Source organism: Melanotaenia boesemani, chromosome 7 (genome assembly GCF_017639745.1).
Source record: "Melanotaenia boesemani isolate fMelBoe1 chromosome 7, fMelBoe1.pri, whole genome shotgun sequence".
NCBI lineage: Eukaryota > Metazoa > Chordata > Actinopteri > Atheriniformes > Melanotaeniidae > Melanotaenia > Melanotaenia boesemani.
The window spans coordinates 24,287,766-24,311,672 of record NC_055688.1 but is presented as its reverse complement, the minus strand read 5'-3'; the positions used below and the strand labels follow the sequence as shown (position 1 = coordinate 24,311,672).

The window sequence follows — 23,907 nt, the reverse complement described above, 5'->3', positions numbered from 1 at the left end:
CAACAACCAAAGATTATGGAAACATTAAATAAAGAGGAGTCAATAATCGCACCTCCTCCTTCGTTTTTAATACACAGGAAGTTTTTGTGAGAACCACTTTCGTAGGAGAGTTCGCCGACACGCGGTCACGTGGTTCATGTAGCCCCAAAGTTCCAGTCATTTGATTTCAATGACTTCCGGCGGTGTGCAGCGCAAAAACATCAATTTTCCTCACAATTTTCACCCAGTGATGCCCAAAAATGTGTATTGGTTGCTTTATTGTCTATGTATTTTATAAAAGCTCTATTTTTCGAAGCAGCAGCGACGACATTTATCACAGTTTTACATTTTCGACAAAAACGAGACTGTAAACACACCAGTAAATACATTTAGAGATTATATTTAGTGATCAAAAGTAAATATTAGTTAATACCCGTAATGTGTGTCTGTAATTTGACAAAGGAAAACAAGGAGATACAACGGCCATTTTTAAGCTAATTTTTCTCTGCATGCTAACATGGGAATGCTACACCTCGTCCTCCTACGGTGTGCCAGAGGTTAGTGCCTTTGAGCTCATTTTTGGTTGCCCTAGTCTGCCTCTAGCCTTCGTGGAGGCGTGGTCATATTTGCACAATCACACTTAATTTCTGCTCAATCCTGACTCCTCATACTCTGCATGCAGACAGTCACTGAGTTGTCCAGTGGATTTATACACAAGCTACTTTTGTTTAGGGTTTATTTTTTCTTTTCTTTTTTATGTGTGTCTTTGGTACTTTGGTTGTTGTTGTCATACATATTGTTGTTGTCTTGGTTATTTTTTTAGGAGCTCTTAATGACTGTCACCTTAGTTTACTTGTAAAAGCTGTAAGAAATTCTCTGTTGTGTTTCTGTACAGGTGTAGCAGTTGTTCGGGGACACGTTGGAATTAATATTGGTTTCCCACCCAGAAAAAAAACACATTTATTTAGCACCTGAATAATGAGGATGAGGAGGCAGATTATGAGGAAGAAAGGCTAGAGTCAAGACCAGAGTCATGTTAACATTTTAGGGCCTTTAAAGCAGAGATTTTAAAATTGAACTGTGTAGCAGATATGTGATGAGTTCTGCGTCCTGGCCTCACAATTGTGATAAAAAAAAGTTCCCAGCATCTTAAGTGGTAATATTTGTGTGCTTGTAATCTTGCAGCAGATGGTGAATGGTTTCAGCAAACACTCACAAAGAATTGCATCTCACTTGTTACTTTTATCTTAAGTTTTAATACACATGTCCATGTTCATGTCCAAATCCAGCTGTTTGCTCGGTGGAACTGGGACAGGAATACAAACATGGAAATTAAGTAAATTGGTACCAATTTAGATAAGAATCAGCTTTTAAATATTAGACTAATAATTATACTATCATTAAGAAAATTAACTGTGTGGCCAAAATTCGCTCACCTTTGCTTTCATCTTCTGTTCGGACTTTCTTGTGTAGCAATAAGTGCAGCTGCATGTCTCTGGTATGTGGTAAGGAGGCCTACACATCAACTTGGAAGGATTCCTCACAGAAGAACTCCAACTCTGGGATGTTGGTGGAGTTCCTCACGTTAATGCCGTTTTTTGATTAATAGTCATGTTATTCTTCTTTAACCATTTTGTACCAGATTTCGTTGTGTGCGCAGGGATGCTATCTTGATGATGACCCCTTTTCTCTAGAAATTTTTAAATTTTTTCTTTATAACGGGCTGGTCTAATTTAAAAATTGTTTAATCAATAATGGGAAACCGTTATGACCCATATACAGCAACACAGGCCCAGATCATGAAAATGTCATTACCATGTTTCATTAATAGCACAAGGTTCTTAGTCTTGTCTAGATGCAAAATCTCTCATTTAAACCTAAAAGTGCGTGTTGGTCTCATGATCTTGTCCACAGGATCTCTGCAGTCATGCAGCAGCCTTTCTCTGGTGGTCAGCGGCTCTGTCCTTGCAGCTCTGCCTGCAGAAATCGACACGTCAACAGTGTCTGACTTTGGGAGATACTTTTTATAATAAATATTTCAGAGTACCCACTCACACCTGGTTGTCATCACACTAATAGAAACCACCTGACTGTTATATTAAGCTTTATATTATCTTCATGACTCACACATACTTACAGGATATAACGCAGTAAATTATTTTGCTCAATAAATGAGACATAAAACATTTTGTCTCTTTTGTTTCAGCTCTCTTTGGACCATATGAAAAAAAAAAAAAAGTTTTTGGTGACATTGATGATCAAATATTGACAATTCTTAAGGCTTCACAAATTTTTAAAGTGCCAATGCCTCTGGGGTCTGGTGAAAAGGTCAACAAGTGTCTCCCAGTCAAATATCGGTGGTGATGAGTTCCTGTTTCCCAAATTCATGTTGAAAAGAAAGCTTTTCCAGTTCACACCGTCTCATTGACTCTGAGCAGTTTAGCGAGAACTTGCTCAAATGACGGAGACGGGACAGGACTGAAAACCTTGGTAGGGTATGGAGAGTCCTGTCGATGAGGAGCTGGTGGGGGCCACCGCTCATTAAACTTCACAAAGAATAGCGGATCCTTAAAGGGACCCCCATATATGATGGCCTGCATTAGGTAAACAAGGGCCACAACCATTAAGCTGATGAGGAAGAAGGGAATGAACGGCCTCAGATGGTCCCAGGCCACTCCAAGTATGTATCCTAGGCTGCCGAGCCCACTCTGATTTCCAGTGTGTGAGGTGTGACGTGAGGAGTCTGGAACCGGAGCACCATCAGAAGACTCCTCACCCAAGTTTGGAGAGGACGGATTGGGGCCCTCGGGCGAATCCATGAGTTACACTCCAAAACAAAGTTGCTCCTTAGTTCTTAAACACGTTCCTCCACCAACTTAGTCCAAAGGAATCACAAGGAAATAAGACTGAAGCCAAACATAAACTCCAAAGGATGTGGTTTGCCCACTGTAACATGGATTATGACTCCCCAAATTTGAACAGTGATGAATCCACTGTTAAATCCCTCATAAAATCAGTTGTTCCTCTCCGATTACTTGTGCCTGCCAGCAGATTTTCCCCTCTGATATTGCGTGCTGGAATGAAATGTCGCTGCTTCTACTTGAGAACACAGAACGAAAGGAAGAACAGCATGGGAGCCCTAAATAGAAATGACACCCAATGACAGGACCCAGGGAAGGGGAGAGGATGAGGCTTGGGGTGGGGGTGGGGGTGCCGCTATGGGATCTCAGGTTTAAGGAGTCGTCTGTTTGTACCAGCTGCATGAGTTACAAACATGAAACACACACAGTGACTAAGGCAGACATGGACACACACGTGAGTCAGGTATGTGCTTGCAGTAGTTGGATGACATTTATATTTCTCTGTAATATTTTACAATTCTGAAAATACATCCATAAGATTTAACAACCTACATAACCTTCACATTTTCCATCTTACAGTTTAGATACTTGATGTTTTATGTTTCAACTCAGTTCCCAATTTTACAGAACATTTAAAATGAATAAGGATAATGCCATTTTTAGTCCAAATCTTGTCTTCCCAAGCAGCAGCTTTTGTGATTGACAACTGTTTTATGATCCACCTGCTGCAGCTCTGCAAGGAAAAGAAGTAAAAAGGCTTATAAACCTGTAAATGAAGTCACCTGATGGGGAACAGTGGTGACATGTCTGGATTTATTACTTTTAAAATAATAGAAATGGAAAGAAATGAGAAAATAGATATTAGAAACACCACCATCTTCATACCTTGCTTTAAAAAGTTAATATAAGCTCTCCCACCTACTGTATGCTCTGCAGCATACGTAATCAAAGTGAAGGTTAATTTAGGCCCACAGGCTGTCACATAACAGATGCATTAGCTTGATTAATATCAAACCTTCACACGCCGACATGCACGTAAAGCTTTCGTAGTCGTGCAGCTGCTTCTTGGTTTGTCTGGGATACATTTCAGATGTGCCGCATACTAGGAATGTCAAGACACCTTTATGTCCTCAATAAACCCTCATGTTTCCAGGGACAAACACCACTATTCCATGTCAATTCACAGCTCAGTGTAATCAGAGACAGCAGCAAAGCCGAGTGTGTCATCACTCAAATCTTTAGCGTTGCTGTGGTGATCATGGTTCAGAAGTTTAAAAGACATGAACGTGATTTGGTATGTTAAGTTAGGAAATGAATGCGTTTGTATTAAAAAGGTCAGGTGACAAATGATTTCCTAGATACAAGTGTTGATAATTTACACATCCCAAAACCAAGCTCAATAGAACAAGCTGAAGCATGATCAGTGTCAGGTTTAAGCATTTGCCCTAACACGCGCCAGGGGATGAAATTACAGTCTGTCCCTCTTTAATTAGAAAAGTTTAGCGACAGAAGTCTTTTCTCACTTCACACACAACCACATCACATGCTACAAAATCTTGTCTAAGAAAACATCTTTATTTATATAAAAAAAAACAAAAAACCAACAGTATAACCAGTTACATACTTCACTGAAAAAGCAAGTTCTCAGAGCAAAGGCAGGTATGAATGGAACAACATTTTACATGGTTAGGCAACAGTACAAATATACTACGTGTGAAGAGTTTAGAAAACAAAAATGATTGGTCTCTTTTGCATTTAAAAACTTAGCTGTAAAAGTTGGATTAAAAAGTAGAACAGATTGCATAATGCTCTCACCCACATACAAACCCAAATAAAGAACAAACCAGACACAAAGGAAGAAGGTACAAAATAAAAAAAAAAATAATAATGAAGCATTCGGTCATACATCATAAAATGTCTTTTTGGCTACTTCGCTCCCACATTTGTTAAATCTCGAGTCTCCTTTGAGGAGATTATTCTCCCAAATTTGTATTTTTATTTGCAAATGTTGCAAAACGGATGCAGATGAACTGGAATGAATGTGTACAAAGCATTTTTCCCCTCTGTAAGTAATTCAGACTCAGGTAGTTATTACCACTTATTCTTCTCCATCTTTGAAAATGAACAGATAGGAGAGATTTTACAGTAGAGTAAGGAATGGTTAGATGATAGTGGCTGAACATGTAGTAGTGTTTGCTGACGGCTTCACATCTCAGTACCAGGTTTAACACGGTGTACTAAGCAGGTCAGCTAAAATCCTCAAAGTCAAAACTGAAACAGCTGAATTTTGTTTTTTTTTTCCTCATTTGAGTAGTAAAAGAAAACAAAGTTAAACTATAACAGGCAGCAGGAAAAAATGTGTCACATGAAGAGGGGAACAACAAACATGCATTATGAGAAATAAAATAAAATGTGGCATTTTCTGTGTCTGGTCTGTGCACAAAGACACGCTCAAAAATAAAGAAAAAAGGTCCATATTCATTTTTTTTTTTTTTTTTAAACACACACAGCCACAGGTTCAACATCCACCAAACATACACACACACACACACACACACACACACCTGCCCTTTCAGGTCTTTGCTCATCCCAACAGAGAAAATAACTCTAGACAGAAAAATAACTCCTATATAAACAAACATTCTCCATCTACAAGGCGGCCTGTCGGTGCATCCAAACTCCCAACGTTTCCGGGTGAAGGGACAATTTAAATAAAATGAGCCAAAACTAATGCAGTCACTTCGTTTTCTTTTTATATACAGTATAAACCCTACATAGAAGTCTAAATACAAACTTGTTAGGATGTGGGTGTTGGCAGCAACATGTTGACCATGAGAACAATTTACTTTAAATGGTTAAAAAAAAAAAAAAAAAAAAAAAAAATACGAGCAGGATGAAAACATCAGAATTAAATGATTGTCAACAAAGGTGATTGCCTTTACAGAAGAGAATTATAATTTATTAACTGAATATATTTCTGCTGCTACAGTTGAAGAAATAAGTAGGGGTACTAGTGTTTGTGTGTGTGCGTGCGCTGCATGAAGCTTTTTATCTGCAACATAACCGCTTTCTTTGGATGCCAACCCTCGTCTTTTGAGCCCATCTGTGTGGAGATGGAGAGGAGGAGAGGAAGTTACAGAGGTGAGAGGAGACTTTCCATGTGTGGAACTTTTCTCCTCAGTAGCAGTGGTACGGAAGGGACGGCCCAGTCTGGGTGATGCACACTATCAGTTTTTCTGAAGGAATAGAGCAAAGCATATTTATTAGAGGACATGCAAAAACATGCAGTAAATTAAATGGAACTGTCAAAGTACAAACAAGGCAACAAAAAAGAAGAAGAAGTATGACATCTTGCACACTAGTGCCGTCACAATTACAGATAATCCTGTAATTTCTGAGTTTTAATTCAAGTCAACATTAACCCTCAATATAGGAAGAGCCAAAAGGCTGGTTGTTTATATTTTTTCCAGCTTAGCTGCTGAGCAGAGGACATCATAGGCTTGTTTCATTTGTGTCCATTTTCTTGCTTTGTTTCCCAAAAATTGTTCAAATATTGTAAAAGGACACCTCAATTTCCAAAAATAAAGCCGGAAGAGGGGGAGGCTGGCTGAGTTACGAGTGGGAACGCACTAGTGAATCTTGTGGATGCTAAAAGGATTTCCAAAATGTCTTTTTTAAAAAAAAAAAAAAAAATAAAAAAAAAAGCTGTAACATGTTAATCCTGTATTTTGTATTTTAAGTGTAATTAACTCTCCATAATATTTAGAAAAAGGTTTATTTTTAGTCTTGACATTCTCTGTTGGATTTAAAATGGGATTGGAAAAAAAAAAACATTAACTAGGATTACCTGGTATAATTTAAGAGTTTGCAGCAAGTTTGACAATTTACCTTAAAACTTGAAGAAAAAGTCTTGCAATAGATTCTTGTCCTAGATTTCTGATTTCATGCCAATGAATCATAAAAGTTTAATGTTCTCACAAGGATCTTACTTTGTTGCAGTTCCCTACACAACCACAAGGGGGTGCTCACACAAACCACAGCACCAGCATCAAGCCAACAGAACACAAGGGGAAGAAGAGGCCAACAGGATTATGGCTGCTGTTATTTTCATAAATGAGCAGGTGATGGTTGGCTTTGAGCGGGAACCTGTGTATGTTCAAGTTTGTTGTGACTGGATGCCAAAGAATAACCATGTCAAGTTAATATCTCCCAGTATGTACATGTGAATCAGAGGGTAGATGACCCTGTTCACATGAATGTGTGTATCATGGACATTCATGTCATATTTCACTACTAAATATTTCTTGAATAAGCAATACGTAAAACACCAGTTGATGCTTCAGTTTAAGATTTCAAAGATAGCTCTCAATGATAATTGTTTTTATGTTTATCAATGTTGGCATTGATAAAATTAAAATGTTGGTACTGTGACAACACCACTGTGCAAACATTTATTATTCAACAAGTTTAAGTCTTTATCATCATAGGACTGAAATCTAAACTAACAGGCCACAATGCAGCAACTGTACCAGCATGTACAGCACAGAACATCAGGGTACCACATAGTTACGTTACACATCAGCACAAACAGACTTCTGTCCGTGTTTCAGCACACCACTGTGGACACAGACCAGGTTTCATCAAGGGCCTAAAGTTATAAGAGACACAAGGAACACAGCTCATAGAGTCCATGCAGGATTAGAGGTCAGTTGGACATACCATGCTGTTACATGCAGAGAAGGGGTAGAGGAGAGGGGTTAGGGCTAACCATCGTAGGAGTCCAACAGGGGCAGGGAGCCCTTTCTGCCCCCATACACCCCTCGCTGAGAGATAATCAGAGAAAGAGAAAGTAAACAGGAAGTGAAGGTGAAAAAGTGTCAGTAATTGTGGGGTTTAAAAGGTTACAGTGAGGGATTATTAATTGTTATGCAAGAGGTTAAGGATTAGTATAATTAAATCAGCAATTGTTTAAATGTGAGCAAGATATTAACAGTACCGGTAAAGTGTCTGTGGTCTCATCCAGAGTGTGTCTCCTCTCCCTCTGGTCCAGTGTAGAGTAGCCCTCTAGGAAACGATAAGGAGGAAGGAAAGAAAAAAAAAAAAAACACAAACAAAAAAAACATTAGCACAGATTTAATTTTCTAATACACATTTGATTCAGTTCTTTAAGAGACTAATGTACTTACCAGGGCCAAGGTCATTCATAGGAATCATGGCCCTCTTCTCCCCTGACCAGAAAAAAAACATAAAGAACATAAGACATACAAATCAAGCAAGCAAGCAAAAAACCACCATGTTTTGCAGACACTAAGACCCACTAAGGCCTGATCTCACGCTGACCTCTGTCTAGTAGTGGTGTGGTGCTTTCCTCGTAGGTGCCATTAGCTCGGGTGCTCGGGCCATTGGTGGCGATGCTGCCAGGATTAAGGCTGACCATGAAGTCTGTCTTCTTCCAGCCATCTTTCTCAAGAGGCCGGCGTAGCTCTTTGTGAGCCCAGATGAGCTGCAGCACCTGTCCTGCTGCTCGTACTTCACGTTCAGAGCGCTTGCTGCAGGAGACCCCCAGATGTATTCACTCGTTATTGAAATTTAGTAAATTTTACACAAAGAAAATGTCTTAATGTGCATGATCAAAACATACATATTGGCTTGTAATGCACATTTCTGCCATTTTAGGCTTTATATTTAGCATTCTTTGCTTATGCATCTTCGACAGTAAAATGAGGAATCACCTACTAATAAAAACTAAAAGACAGGAAAATAGGTTTGGGTTGTATAGTCAAGGTTTATGTTTATAAAAGCAGCTAATCAGCAGGAAACACAATAAAACCCTTACCCATCTTTGTTGATAAGCACCAGCCTTTCAATGCCTTGTGATGCTCGGAGTGTCTTTGCTGCCTCCAGATTATTGCCTAGGACCTCGGCAAGTGTGCTCAGTACTGACACCACCGTTTCTTCTGTCAGAGTGCGACCAGACTGGTTCTGGCCTCCAGGCAGGTTGGCCACAAGGTTAGGCACAGCATGCAAACCTGCAGGAGGAAGGCAGCAAGTCAAAGCGTGCTCATCTTGCATAACAGCTAAAGCATGTCCTTCAGTAAAATATAGAATTTTATTTTACCTAGCAGCTCACAGTTACGGTTGTCAGTAGCGAGGTTCCTCAAGGCTCCAGACATTGCTCGAACCACACGGTCATTACCATGAGCCAGTAGTTCTGCCATCATTGGGAGACCCTTTTCCAGACGCACGGTGGCCCTGATATACTGACCGTACTGAACAGCAAGAACACAGAGGCATTAAGTAACATTAGCACATTTAGAGAATTTTGTGGCAAAAGAAAGCTCAATATAAATTTATAGTGGGTTCAAGATTAAGAACGCAGGTATATTCAAACTGAAAATTCTTCTGTTCTCAGTAGTTTCACAGCAGAGTCCATGTTGTTAATAAAAAAGTAGATAAACAAGTACTCACAGTCCAGCGGCCAGCACACAAGTTCTGGATGGCGCCAGCTGCAGCCTCCAGCACAGATGGGTTCCTGCTCTCTTTAAACAGTGATGTGTAAACACGAACCACCTCTGGCTGAAACAACAGCTCATAACCTGATGTCAGCAGAAAGACAAGAACTTTAGTTTAAATTTAAAGATTTGATTGTTCGGACTGAAAAAAGAAAAAACAACATGCATCACGGCTTTCTCCTGAATGAACAGAATACCACAGATCCTTGCTGAGACAAGCTAGTCGTAACCATAAGGGATGGGAAAGGAATTTTTAGTTTGGCTCCATAAACTAATATCTCAGACCTTGAAAAGTTCAAGATGAACCTTATCCCAAAACAAACTTAAAGTAATATGATTTAAAGAAAAAAAAAAAGGTCTAGTAGTCCTGACAAGAAATTAAAAATCAAAGTAATGCAATAGTGACATTAAAAGATAAAACACCACCGGATAAAATATCTTCACAGCTTCTCTGCAGTTTAAAATGCAGAGATGGAGCTAAGTGCTGAGCTAAGTGCTAACAACTACTGAAAAGAGCCCCGTGTCTTGAAATAGGTTTCATTCATTTGGTACTTTTATATGCACCGTGGCTAAACTAATTACATGGATTTGAAACTTGTCAACTGATTTGTTACAAAGGTTTGAAGGTAAAATAGACAGATACCTTGGGCAGGAGTTGTCCTCTTTGGAATATTAACTTGATCTCGACTTCCATCATCCCCATCTTTCTTTCCTGCAATTAAATAATTAAAAAGACTAAGCAGATAAAAACAAAATAATTGTGCTTTTCTGGATGAAATGAGTGTTCAGATATTATCGGCCTTTTAGTGTTCTTATTTTACAGTTTTACAGTTTACAAGTAAACATGCAACCAGTGAACAAGCATCATCAGCATGCAGTGTAGTTTCAGCGACATCCAAACATACAAGTGCTGCACGCGACTTCAACAGTGGACTCAGTTTCTCTATGGTTTTGTTTCTGCGTTAGGAAAAATAAGTGGCGCCAGTTGGCTTTAAATGCTAAATCAGAACACAAGAAGAAAATCTTACCTTTGGAAAACCACTCATCTAAACACAGCAGAGAAATAGGAAGACACAAAAGAGGGTGGAAAGGCAGAAGAAGGCGAGAGAAAAGGAAAAAAGGAGAACGGTGGAAGAGTGTGAAAAACAGCGACAGGTGCTTCCACCACCAGCAAGCTCAAACAAACCAACTGGCTGTCTTTCATCAACAAATCTCAGACACTGTGAAACTCTTGGCTTAAATGTCTGCTAGAAACTGACCTTTGCCCTTTCGAGAGCCAAAGCAACCTCCTTTGTTAGCTGGTGGTGGGCCCTGGTTGAGCGGAGCGGTCTCTGTGTAGCGTTCACAACCAGGGACTTCTCTGTGAACCTGATAGGACAGGTTCCTCAGGAGGCAGACACAATTTTCCACCAACTACAGGAATAAGGGATGAAAACAATCAAACATGTACATACATACAGATAAAAATATCTAATGTAAACACAATCAGAGTCTCCAGTGAAAAATGACCTTATTATCAACATCTTTGCGGTTGATCTGCGACTGGACAATGTACATGAGTGAATCCACTAGTCCCGTGCATTCTCTCAGCTTACGCCTGGCCTCGCTGCGTTCCGAACTCACATTCCTGTTGAAAATGCACAAAATTCAGCACATAATTGCATGTTTTCTATTCAAAATTAGCCTTGCTGTCTCTATTCTAAAATTCTCTCTGCTTTCCATCCACTAAATCCTTACAAACCTAAGGCAGCCAGCAGTGTTGGTCAAGGCGGTCTCCCACTCCAGATGTCGTGGTTTGCAGCTCTCTTCGCCTCCACTGCTCCCTCTCTCCCAACCAGAGTGTGGAACGACTACTTCATCGGCTAGGGCATGCAGCGCGTGGTCCACAATCTCCATCTTTACTGAATCATGGGAAGAGAGGTTCCACAAGGTGCCTGCACCAATAAAATAAAAACTGTTATCATTAACTTTATTTAAACCAGGAAACTTCTATGGTGGGGGGGCTGCTTGGTGTTGTGGTGGTTAGTGCTGTCGCCCAGCAGCATAAAGGTTCCTGGTTTGAACCTTAGCTGGGGCTTTTCTATCTAGAGTTTGCATGTTTTCCACATGCAAAACGGATGGATAGAATTTCAATGGGTGAGCTACTGCGGTCCACGGTCTACATCCCCATGCTTCCTACCGGAGAACTAGCAGCGCCACCTGATGCAAGTCATATGATGTGTTGCCAGTCATTTCTGTTGAGCATTCCATGTTGTAATTTCTATATGTCAAATCGGAGTCATATTTGTTCACCCTATTATGACCTTTAAAAAACAAAACAAAAAAAGTGGGATGGTTTTCAGACCAGTGTTTTTGTTTGAACTTCCAAAACAATTCTTTTGTGAGCCTTTTTAAAACTAGAAGCACTTTGAGAGCGCAGCCCTCCACCATGTCATTGTATATTGTTCTTTTGTTGTCTTTTTAGTGGCAATTCTTTTGTTAGTAAAATATTAGTGCTTGTATCAACAACTACCTTTCAAGGGACAACAGGTGGAAATTGGCAGCTTTACTAAACCCTGGCACCAAACATATTTCCCTTTAAGGTCAATGTATAGTAGTGCGTGTCCCTATCAAATGAATGAATTCATTCATTCAGATGAGGAGAAGCTAGTGGCAGTAGGACTGAATGAATGCTCTTATGTCTAGCTGCCGTCATATTGTGAAGGAGCTGCTAACGAGAAACACTGAAAACGTCACAAAAACCACCACCAGATGTTTGTTATTGTTACTGTAACCAGACATTCCATATGCTTTAAACATAATAAATGTTTTATACAAAGTTATCTGAACAAATTATAGAATATTTCGAAGGACTACAATGGTACCGTCAGCATTGACAAGCTTGATAGGTGCTTTGAGTCTTCTTCGTAGTTCGAAGAACGATCTCTGTCTGTGGAACAACTATGTTTATGGCAGCCAACCACAACACAACTTTTCAGCAAATTTAAAGGAAATTCTACAAAAATCAAAGAGAAATCTATGAGGATCGATGCTGAAAACCCAGTGGTGTTACAGACTAGCAACCTTTTGTTTTCACCAGCTAAACACCTGGATGTAACAAAGTTCACCCATGTTCCCGGATGTTTGAGCCTGCCCTGCGCCTGTAAAGAATCCTTTAAAAATTTCCTGGATCCAGGTGGTGATCTGGATCACCCCCAAAAATCTAATAATTTGTTCCTTATTCATTTTAATATCCTGAAAATTTAATCAGTATCCATCCATTTAATTTTGAGTCATGTTGCTAACAAACCAACGCCCCCAAAAACATAAAAAAAAAAAATTGCTCAATAATACTAATGACTGTTATTGCTTATAAGTGGGTCCTATGAGCAGTGATACCTGTGATGGTGTCAGTAAGGTCCTGGTCATGAGTTTTCCTCAGTAACCTGACCAGGGCAGGTATTCCATCGCAGTTTTTGATGGCAATCTTGTTGTCTGCATCTTTTCCATATGAAATGTTCTTCAGTGCTCCACATGCTGAGTGATGAACCTCCTTGCTGGGGTGGTCCAGCAGAGACACCAAGGCTGGGATACCCTTCAAGCGACGCACTTCTGACTTTACCTGCAAACATTGTTAGCACACTCAAATAAAAAGATTTACAGTAACTAACAGAATTCAAAATACAAAAGTAAAATGTGAATATTGTGCATGTAACTGTGAAGATTGTCTCACTTTGTCATTTTTGAATGTGAGATGCTGAAGGAAGGCAGCAGCGTTGGTCTTGACAGGGTCCAGACGGTAGTTCAACATAGCAATCACCTCTGGTAGCTCTGGCTGTCTCCATGAAGTGGGAGGGGCCTTTCTCAATGTGCTGTCCAAAGAAGCCATGCTACCCCTTTCCAGTGTCATTGGAACACCCCATGCATAAGGGTCAACTCCTCCCATGTCACTGTCTAAAGTGTCCTCACAGCTCCTGCAAGTTGAAAATAGAGATTTATTGTACGTTTCAAATAAAAGATGTAATATTTTACATTAAGTGCAGAACAGCACATTTATGCTTTACCGGAGTCTGCGTCTGTCCATGCCCCCAGGCCCTGGCCCCAGGCGTGGCATGGTACCATAGCCTCCAGGATGAATAGGTGGGGGTCCCATGCCATAGTCATCATATCCGACACTACGCTGATCATCCTCCAAACCGTAGTGGCCATGGCCATACCTCATTTCCATTGCTGAGCCCATGTTCCTCATTCCCCGACCCACTTGGGGCTGCGCAGCATATGGGTCATGCTGCTGACGGCTCGGTGCCCTGTAGCCAGAATCCAGAGTTCTGTAACCATCCATTGGCCTGGAGAAAGATAGCAGGGATGAAAGCGATGTGTCAGTCAGTAAAACAATTTTCTTAGAATATACGTTTTATTAGAAGCAGAATTAGAATGAGCAGGATGAGAAACGTTGACAGACACAGACATGCATCACCCGACTTTTGACCTCAGAGTACTACAACGTCATTTTTCTTGTTCTGTTAACCATAAACAGGAGATTAAACCGTTCCAACTAAAACATCTTTTGAATAATGTAAATATTTTGGCAACTACTTTTTGGAGAAAGAAAAAAAAATGTATTCCAGCTCTGCAGTCCATTACTGGTGACGCCCAGAGCTGAATGGGATTTCTGGTTTATGCATACATCATTGTTTCAAAATATAGATTTTGTATGTTATGACTATACAAATCTGACAATGTTAATAAAGCAAAATGTTATTGTATAACTAATAAATCCAAACCCTCAGTTATCATGATGAGAGATGATTAGGTGTCTGCACTCTACCTGTAGCGTTCATCCATGTGTGACATTCTACTCAGACTAGCGTATGCGTCCGATGGTGGACCTCCTCTGTAATCGTCATACCCTCCTACTGGTCCATAGTGGTAATTTCTGGGTACTGTGGCTGTGGGGTAGTCTCCTACTCCAGGCTGCCTGTAAGGACGGTCCAGTGTGGCGCTGTAGACCCCCATACCAGGCATCGACAAGACCCCATCAATGGATAATGATTCAGTGGGCAAAACTGTGCGTGAGATTGGTTTTTTCATCTGATGGACAGTGATATCAGGACAAATAATTACACATTTTTAATCACAATGTTAAAATAGCATTTTCAGATATGCATATGAAAGTGGCAAATATGTAACATGCCGCTACCCCATTATCTGTCCGCCGTGTGGTTCCCTCCTCAGAAAAGACAGAGTGGGCTTCATGGGAGTCGTCCTCTGGTGTATAGCTCTCATCCAGAGCACCGTGTGCAGGGTCCACCATTCTGTACTGTAACCAGGACATTGCACATGCAAACGTCATCAAATAAACAAAATTTTCAGATTAACTATATAAAGCAAATATGAGCCACTATATATTCATAATTATATACACATACGTGTGTGCCGTTTATAAACGAGTCAGTCAGTTTCAGACGTTCTATGTCTGCATCCCCTAAACGCCCGTTCTGTGATGAAAGAGGGAGACAAGATTGGAAATCACAAAGTATTAAAATGCTCCATATCATACAATTTTTCTAATGCAGCACATATAACTATGCCTAAAACCATGTCTCCAAATAGTCAGGGCTAACTCTGTTCTTACAACCACCCAGATGACATTACTGCTGCCCAAGCACATTCAGTGATGGCCAAGCAGTCTCTGCATATTTATGTTCTGAATAACTTGCCAGACGTAGGGGAGGACATTTTGGAAAGCAGCCAGAAATCCACAAACGCTACGTCCTTCTGCACTAAACTCTTATGTAATCAGTGACTGTTATACTGTAAAAACAATTACCCAACCTGAAGTTACAGTAATTTTGGACTCAATGTAACTGCCTAGATATCAGCAATCATGTGTTTCTGAGGTATCACTGGACTGCTTTGGAAAGCTGTTGCAACCATTTCCTACCATTTACTATCAGTTTCAGCATTACTGTGATGTGACCAAGAACAAAAAGAATTTTAAGATCAAAAACACTAACTCTGACCTCGGCTACAGCACATCACACTGCACATAATCTTAAGCCCACTGGGAGAAAGAACAGTTAGAAAACAAAAGGGACAGGAAATGCACTAGGGTGCTTTTATAGCTAGAGGAATACTTCCTCTGCAGCTAGCCCTTCTCATGAGATCATCCCATTTACAGCGCCTCTGAAATTGTATATTGTGCAAAGCAAGTAGAGCACATACTCTACACCTCCATCACTGATAATATTTCAGGATATAAATCATCAACAAGGCCATACAACAGAAATACAAGTTTCTCAGCATTCATCCCTGAAAAGATCCAGCAGAGACAAAACAAAAGACCTAATCTATGTCAGAAAGGCCTTTAACAAATCTTCTAAAGATATTTAATCTTTTGCTCAAATGCTCAATTCCTAGGTTTCACCTAACAGCATAATGTATTTTGCTTTAATTGCTCTTACAATTGTTCAAAAGACTTGATAAAACAGGGACAGGTGGTAACTACAAATTGGAATACTAAAAAGGCTAAAGTAGATGTTGTCTAACCAAATCATTTGGCAGTAAACAAAACAGAGCAGGAGTCCTCAAACTCTCCAACAGGCAATGTGATATTTATCTATGGAAAAGAGATACATGAACAATACTACACACACCTAAATAAAAAAAGAAACCTGTGGAAATCTCCATTTTTAGGTTACGTAAACAAAATTAAGAAACGTTACAACCAGGAGAAAAATCTTAACATTGCCATATAATAAAGTTGGAAGGGCTCTACCAATAAATGATAATTAAAGCTCTCAAATGTAAATATTTGCTGGTTTTCTTAGACTTAATCTTAATATCTCAGAATCTTCAGTCTTCGTCTGACAAAACAAGCTGTCAATACATTATCACAGGTTGCAGGAAATTATGATGGCGGGCTATGAACTCTGTAAAACCAAATTCGTAGTATTACATAAAAAAAGGTCCTTACTTCACAATACTAAGACAGGTTATAAAGAATGACAACATGCTGAATTTGCATTTTATTAAAATAATTAAAAGATGTTCAATATACTAACAGCTGATGAAAAGTAATGATTACTGTATAGCTGGAACAGCAGATATATATTAAAGTGCTTAAAAAAGGCTAAATCAAAATGTTACAGGTACTATTTAGAAAGAAAGTGTGTGTGACACATGCATGACAGATGACCTCATTTCATATGGTGCCATGCAGGAGCGGAGCGGAAATAACTGAAATTCCAAAACATGAAGCAACAACAAGGTACACAAGCATTTGGAAGAGTGTATCTGATGAGTGACAGAGAAAGCATGCTCAAAGTGTGCAATGATCATATCAGACACATCATTAGAACTGGAACTACGTGCAGCCATGTACTGACGTTCTGGCAGATATGAGTGAAAAAAAGAGACGGGTTTAAGATACAAAACCAGTAAACAATGACGCTTAATGATGCAGCTCACGAACACACACAGTCGCAAACTTGCCAAGCACCGGTGGAGAGGAGGCGGGACCGAGGAGACAGTGGATGAATGATTGATGGATGTCAGAGGGAAAAAAGATGAATGACTTCACTGAAGGGGTTGGATGAGGGGAATGAGGATCCATCATGTACTTGATGCAAAGGTGGAAAATGGTTGTGAGAAACTTGCGGTGGGAATGTTCGGGTTCTTTGGGGCGTGTTACCTGCATGTGAGGGAAGGGGTGACCCAGGGCCGAGGGGCTGGTGGCAGGGAGGCCCACTCTCCTCCTCTCCTCCTCTAGCGCCCGGGTCAGCTGTTCAAACTGCACCTCCTGCTCCCTGACTGACTCCAGCAGAGCCGCTGCACTCTCACACTGCTCCATACACACTACACAGCCCCGCAGGGGAGAGAGGGGCGTTACACACATCCATACAGATGCAAAGACACCACAGCACAGAGCGCCTAAGAAAAACAGACACTCCAAAGCACTGTAGGGTTGTTTGAGCTGATTTTAAAAACATAAAAAGGAATACTATGCCCAACACAATGTATCATCAGAGATAATATTTTGGGACTGAGGCTGAGATGCCATCCTGGAATGTTTATGGCATCTCAAGATAAGAGTTTATTTTGCTTTTGGCTCACAAAGGAAAGCACGCTTGTTACCGCTGTCCACAGTTGAAATCCAGCCCTGAAATTTAACTTAATCACAGTGGAGTTTGTATAGCACCAATCCATTAAAAGGCCCACCAATCCTAATTCTCTTCAGGATTTTTTCCACCCACATGCAGTCTTACTACTCTAAATTCAACAATCAAAATTCAGTATCAATCAAAATTTGCTTAGCAAAAAAAGTCACACACACAATGCAATCAAACTGTGAGGAACTGCAGGTATAGGGCACTGAAAAGGGAGCCTTTATTTATTTTATTTTTTTTACAACCCCATCGCACTGATCATTACTATGGCTCAATATGTCAACATCCCATTTTTTCCCCAAATAAAAATCATTTATCAACTGATTCATACAGGAGCAGGTCTGTCTTCTGAGTTTTTAACCAACAGCAAATCTTCTTTTACTGAAAACAGCACAAAATGACAAGTGGCATTTGCCTCACATTCATGTTCGTCTCATGTTCTTCATTCATGCATGAGCAATATAAGCTGCACTGATAAGAAGCATTCTTTATGCTTCTACAATGGCAGGAAGTTGAACATGCATATTTGATAACAAGATGAAGTGCATACTTCTCATTATAGTCAGACTAAAATAAATACATGAGAAAAACTCGTCTCTAAGCCCAGTTTAGAGAAAATCCTAAATACACACCTTCACCTGTGGGCGTGGTTTGGCAGAAGAGGTGAGAGATCACACCACGGTCAGAGATGGTGCTCTAGTTGTTCATGTGTAGAAGGCCACTGAACCACCAAGATGAGAAACAGGGGGGAGGGGGGATGGACTGCAGAGTGAGACAGAGGGGAGGGGGGCAACAAGAATAGTGAGGGAGAAATGTTTCAGTGAAGGCACCTCATTTTGGAAAAACAGCAACACTGTGAGAATACCGTACATGTGTGTCAACAGAACTGTGTTTGCACTGCGAGAAGAACAAGCACAGCAAAAGACAGATATACAGTAGCCCTAGCCTTTAGACACACCCTGTATTTACTCAACATTTGGCCTGTGTACAGCAGCTAGCTATGGGAAGCTGACCAACCTGCATCTCTTTCTGGGCCACAGAATATTCACAGTCAGCATAAAGGAGAAGAAGAAAGAAAGCCTTAGAGATAGTGACAGCCTCCAAGAACCAAATGTTCTACAAACTCTTGCTTCTCTCTCTTTTTTAACCTTGGTTTTAGTTTTTCCTCTGCCCTTTCTCTCTAATCAGTCTTCTTCTACCCTTGGCCCGGTGGTTCCCACTTGGGGGGACTTATAGTTTACTTATAGCAAAAGATGGACAAATTTGTGAAAGTACCAATGGGCAGACAATGCTGAATCAATAACATATTAATACATTAATACACATAACAAATACATAAATAAAAAACACACACACGCACACACAAATGATGAGGCATATCCTCTCCTGGGCTTGTATATCTCAAAATATCAGAACCTGACAATTTGAAGTCAAACAAGTTACAACACCAACTGGGGACTTCTCATCCTGAACATAAAGAAAAGCCTGTTGAATTCTTTAGAAATAAATTACTCAACTGTCATATATAGCAGAGTTGTTTTACTAAAAAACAGCCTCCATCTCTTCCAAAGCCTTTTGCCACTGACATGGTTTTAACTATATTTACCAATCAGGAGCCAATAAACTAGAAACTATTTCATGGCACATTTCTTCGTAAGCATTACGGTGCATGTGGTAGAGGGATAGGGGGAGCTTGATATTATTGTTGTCGATGAATAGGGGCCTTTAGAAACAATATGGGAACCACTGCCTTAACCCAACTGCTAGATTGCTTCTCTCCCAACACATCTGCTGTTTATCCCTTTTGATATACCGTGGTATCTTATCCCAGAGAAGGACATTGTTATATCACAGCCAAACAAGTGGGCCATGGAGACTCAGATCCTCTTATCTGTTGATACATGCTCTACTACAACAACCTGGCTTCTCATCAGCTCTGGCTTTAAAACTGAATCAACTCAGGTATTGCAACATGCAACCACCTGTATGACAGGTTAAACAAGGTAGGGGGAGGGGTGGCTTGATTTCAGTTGCTCAGTGTCTCTCGGGCTGTCTGGCCAACATGCACAGACACACTTCTGAGAGCTGTGGGGGTTTGGGCAACAAAAAGGCACCGGCATTTAAACTTCAGACAGCAGGTGTTTGTGTGTCTGGCAGGTACAACATTAAAAAGTGCAAACGGAGAGGCAAGCAAAGGCATAATGAGTTCAGGCGATGAGTGACTCACAGTTTCACCTGCATTTAGTTGTGGGGGGAGAAATGATATTACCACATGTAGACTATCGTAACAGACTGACAGTAATAACTAAGTTAAATTTTTCCCTAGAAAAGCCTTTAAAAGTCTCTGATATCGGCATACTTTTCATCATACTGACTTAAAACTCTAGAAAGGGAGGCAAGTGTGGGAAAAGGAAGGAAAGTGGGATGGTTTAATGAGAAAACAAGGTGTGGCAATACTTTAAAATTACCCAAGAAAAGTTTAATCAGCATGAACCACAACCATGATTTACATGTAGGTTGAGGCTGACTGATGGTAAAAAAAAAATTATGTCATACACACTCACCCAGAGTCATAATAACCTCCTACCTAAACTAATAACAATGTGCTGTCCTGTACCATCCATGTCTATGTATGGTCACAGCCAGGAAAGGGGAGACATTATCTACTACAGACAGAGATGAGCAGAGTCTAAGAGCTACAGATATAAAATAAATGGATGGGCAGCGAAACAGAGACAATGTGAAAGTAAACATGAGGATAAGACAGGGTTAGAGATAAAGTCAGGATTGTTTAATAAAAGATAAAAGCTAGGCTTGCATTCCTGGCATTGTCTTGGGGCTATTCAGCTTAGCTGCCCACCCACTCATCCACTGTAAAGGGATCTTAGCAGGACACCAGCTAATCATCATTCAGATATCAGTATTTGCTATTGTGGCATTTCAAGGCAAATTCTCTTGTCACTGTGACCTGAAAAAGATTAAATAAAACTACATGTCTTATCTTCTACTATCATTCCATTATGGTCATGCCACAGTCAATTAATTGTCCTTTAACTTAATCTTATGTAATTTATTAGGACAATTGAATTTTCCACTAGATAAATTATAAATAAAGACCGTTATTTTTTGGCAAGTGGAGCTGGGAGTAGGATTGTGAGTGACTAGGGTTTAACCACAGGCGGGAGGGAGGTTGCAGCTGTCTATCTGGGAGGTTCGTGAAACAATGTGGAGTTTATGCAACAGAGAACAGACACAAGTGTGAAAATAGCTGGAGAGCGAGGAGGACATCACTGGACACATGTGATTGACCGTGTATGAATGAGTAAGGGGGTTAAATTATGTTGCTTTTCACATACTAATGAGTTCTGTCCTCCAGTCATCTCCACTCTCTCACAGCTGTTAGTTTTGGCCTTAAAAGTCGGCACTGAGTTTCACTGAACAATGAAAACAATCAATGCCATCCCACTGCCACTCCCCTCCCCTTTTCCCTCTTCCCCATTTCCTGAGTAACAGGATGCTATGGAATCGGCTTCAGAGATGAGTAAAAGGATACAATGGCTCCCTATAAACCAGTTTCCACAACATTGCCGCTTATACACAAACAGTTCAAGTCTTTGGGTCACACACTTTTATAAACCATTCAAAAATATCTGCATGCCCAGTGGTGTTTTGAAGTGAACTCAAAACCCCCTTCCCCGTGGTCAATATGATGTTCATATGACCACAAAATACTTCCCATTTTGATATGACTGTTCTCAATTGAACTGTTTCTGTTCTGCTTTCATGATCTTTGGACACACTTTCACCTCGTTATAATTTTTACTCTTCTTAATTTAGCTTATTACATTAGTTATTGAACAAACTGAATTTTGATGAACATAATTGAGAGCAAATTTTCATTTAAATAAAATTTTGGAGCCAAATGAATTTGAAGGATCAGGGAGAAAGACATTAGTGGGTGCTAATACAATTTATAAGAATCATAAAATGAAGTAATTATTGTACAGCAATTAACAGTTAAAAAAGAATGACAAAAAGCTAAGTTAGGATTTGTTGAATTTAGGATGTATTAAATAGGAGTACACAAAAGGGTAATGCTCTTCTGTTCTGAACAGGACATTAACAAAAGTTCAAAATGACAAGCATCATGCCTTGAGGTCAACAACATCTGATTGCACTCTGACATACCACGAGTCAGATTTCCCCCAACTGATTCTGCAGCCGTCAGTCAGCATGACTCACTTTACTGTCAGGAGACATCTGCAAGCATGCCCACATGAAAACAATGAACCCCTTTTTGCCTTAATTAAACTCCGATTCAAGCACTGAGCACCTTCACCTGTAATCAGCAGCAAAAGCTGCTACTAAAACAAAAAAAGCGCACATCTGTTCACACATTTCGCGCTAACTGACACTGTAACTTGACATTAAGTCAGTGTGATACCAAAGCAGAGTGTGCCCTGTAATGGGATTGAAGCTTTATCCCGCTAATCCACTTACCTCCAAACACATACACACGTGATGTCAACATGCTTGCGCGCTCATAGACAAACATACATCTGTTGGATCTTTATGGATTAACCTTGCAGAACTTAAAAGAGCAGACACAACTGCAGCCTGTGTCCGAAGCATGTGTCAACAATCAAACAATGACCTGGAGATGGGTCTTTGGGAAAGGCTGTCATGTGGTGTTATTAGTGGTGGCACCTGCAGCACATCTTAACAGCTACAGTCTTGGGCCAATTACACCTATAGTTTAAACACATTGTATAAACATATACCTGGACAGACCTGAAGCCCCAAGGGAAGACTCTAAACCACAAAACAATATGTGCCTGCATTAAACCAATGTTTACAATGGAAAAGCTGGTTTATTTGCTCACACCAAGGCTGACAGTTATCCCCACCCAAGCCATTTTCCCGACAAAACAAGTTCACACATGACCCACCCAACAGGTTCAGTGTGACAAACTGATAATCTCAAATGGTGTGGCAGACCACCACCCTTTCAGTGGAATTACGTACACTAAAGGGCTTAAGGAATATACATACCCACAACAACGAGATGGGTCAAACAAGTACATAGTAGTAGTTTTGAGGTGCACTCTGTCCCCTAGAGTTTTTCTACCAATGAAAACCGAGGTGATAAAATCTGCTTATGTTGTCGGATAGATACCACTCGGCTACCGACAGCACACGCTAAAATGAGCCATCAACGGCTATGTTAACTAGGTCAAATCACAGTAAATGTATATACAGCTATGTAGCCGGTGTACTTCAAACCTTCCTGTGAACCATCTGGAGCTGCTAACAGCATTCTTCTGATCTAGCGAAACCCCACATACTTTTGTGAGTGATTAGCAAGCGTATGATACAAATACAGGTCTGTAGCAACTAAGATAGTTGGCAGCAATAGACAATTCACACACACACAAGCGTACACACACAAACAATAAAAGCACATTGATATTAAACGACTACCACGAACAAAGAGCTACGTGTTGTAGTGGTTTTTCGGTGATTGGGCTAACGCCAGTGCCCAGCTAAATGAGATCAAATCAGCTCAGTTGGGTTGAATGCACGCTCAGCAACCGTATGACCTGGTTTGGCTGTCTCGCAACGTTAGCATCACAATAACCCACATAGCCGACCGAAAACGCTGCCAACAGCAAGGCTAGCATTAGCATAGCAAACACAGACTAGCCACAAGAACTACAGATATCGGCTAGGCGGCCTATACAGCCAATGTGGACGATTTTTAATTTGTTATATCCACTATTAGCAGAAGGTTGCTAACGACCAATTGTGCATGGCAGGCAAAAGATGAAAGGTTTAACTTTTATATTAGCATCTTTGGCTAACGTTAGCCAAAAAGAGTCGTGTTGATCTGTCGAATATGACCACTCCTTGCCAGCGCTGCAGTGTAGCCACAATCTGTAGAAACCGCGAACCCATATAAACCACATATCTAGTGACAATCACGATTTAACTCACCTGCTCAGGGAAAACCTGTCCCGACCCCTTCAGACGGCTCCGTTTTTAGTGTTTTGTGCTCTCTTTCCCCCTCCTTGCCTGTCTTCGGGATCTGGCTTGTTAAAGACGAAGCGACATCACTGAGTTTTCTATCAGAGGGAGGGCGGGATCAACAAGCGGCTTTACGGTGAACGTGGCGCACTCAGAATTCCTCTTTTCATACAGGTGTTAGTTTGGCAGCTAAAAATCATTCAGCAGTTTGCAGCCAGTCTCTGGATACAGCGTTCATGAGTGGGTAAGACACGTAATGACTGATAACGTGCAACTCTCTAATTACAAAAATAAAAGGGAATTGGGGTGGTTTAAATCCAGCTAGTGTCGCATCCTATCTCCTCCCATTTATGTCCGTTGCCGCTCCCTCTACCTCGCACAGTA

The 23,907-nt window shown here is 40.5% G+C and overlaps 1 protein-coding gene across 5 annotated transcripts; it reads right to left on the bottom strand.

The window, feature by feature from the left end:
- Positions 1-4,394: 4,394 nt before the first annotated feature.
- On the bottom strand, positions 4,395-23,851 carry LOC121642843 (catenin delta-1-like). 5 transcript variants are annotated; one of them, XM_041989836.1, is made up of 22 exons: positions 23,494-23,851; positions 18,132-18,261; positions 17,025-17,188; positions 14,761-14,829; positions 14,532-14,651; positions 14,160-14,422; positions 13,396-13,677; positions 13,065-13,305; positions 12,731-12,953; positions 11,094-11,286; positions 10,862-10,979; positions 10,612-10,765; positions 10,381-10,398; positions 9,996-10,064; positions 9,309-9,436; positions 8,959-9,109; positions 8,677-8,869; positions 8,181-8,389; positions 8,027-8,068; positions 7,837-7,904; positions 7,560-7,663; positions 4,395-6,076 (listed from the first exon to the last, which is right to left on the bottom strand). In XM_041989836.1, exons 3-21 carry the CDS (start codon positions 17,181-17,183, stop codon positions 7,604-7,606), a joined length of 2,760 nt encoding a protein of 919 aa, XP_041845770.1. In that variant the 5' UTR covers positions 17,184-17,188; positions 18,132-18,261; positions 23,494-23,851; the 3' UTR covers positions 4,395-6,076; positions 7,560-7,603. The 5 variants fall into 5 exon arrangements, with proteins under 5 accessions (XP_041845770.1, XP_041845772.1, XP_041845771.1 ...); XM_041989838.1 differs by lacking the exon at positions 7,560-7,663 and having other exon boundaries at positions 23,494-23,850; XM_041989837.1 differs by lacking the exon at positions 10,381-10,398 and having other exon boundaries at positions 23,494-23,850.
- Positions 23,852-23,907: the final 56 nt, after the last annotated feature.

What these genes read in the sequence shown, in the direction of transcription:
- LOC121642843 (XM_041989836.1), bottom strand. Translation starts at nt 17,183, where the DNA reads ATGGAGCAGTGTGAGAGTGCAGCGGCTCTGCTGGAGTCAGTCAGGGAG. An exon ending in GCAAAGATGTTGATAATAAG is followed by an intron (nt 10,766 to 10,861) that starts GTCATTTTTCAC and finishes TTATTCCTGTAG; the next exon opens with TTGGTGGAAAATTGTGTCTG. An exon ending in TGTGTGCTGGCCGCTGGACT is followed by an intron (nt 9,110 to 9,308) that starts GTGAGTACTTGT and finishes CTTGCTGTTCAG; the next exon opens with TACGGTCAGTATATCAGGGC.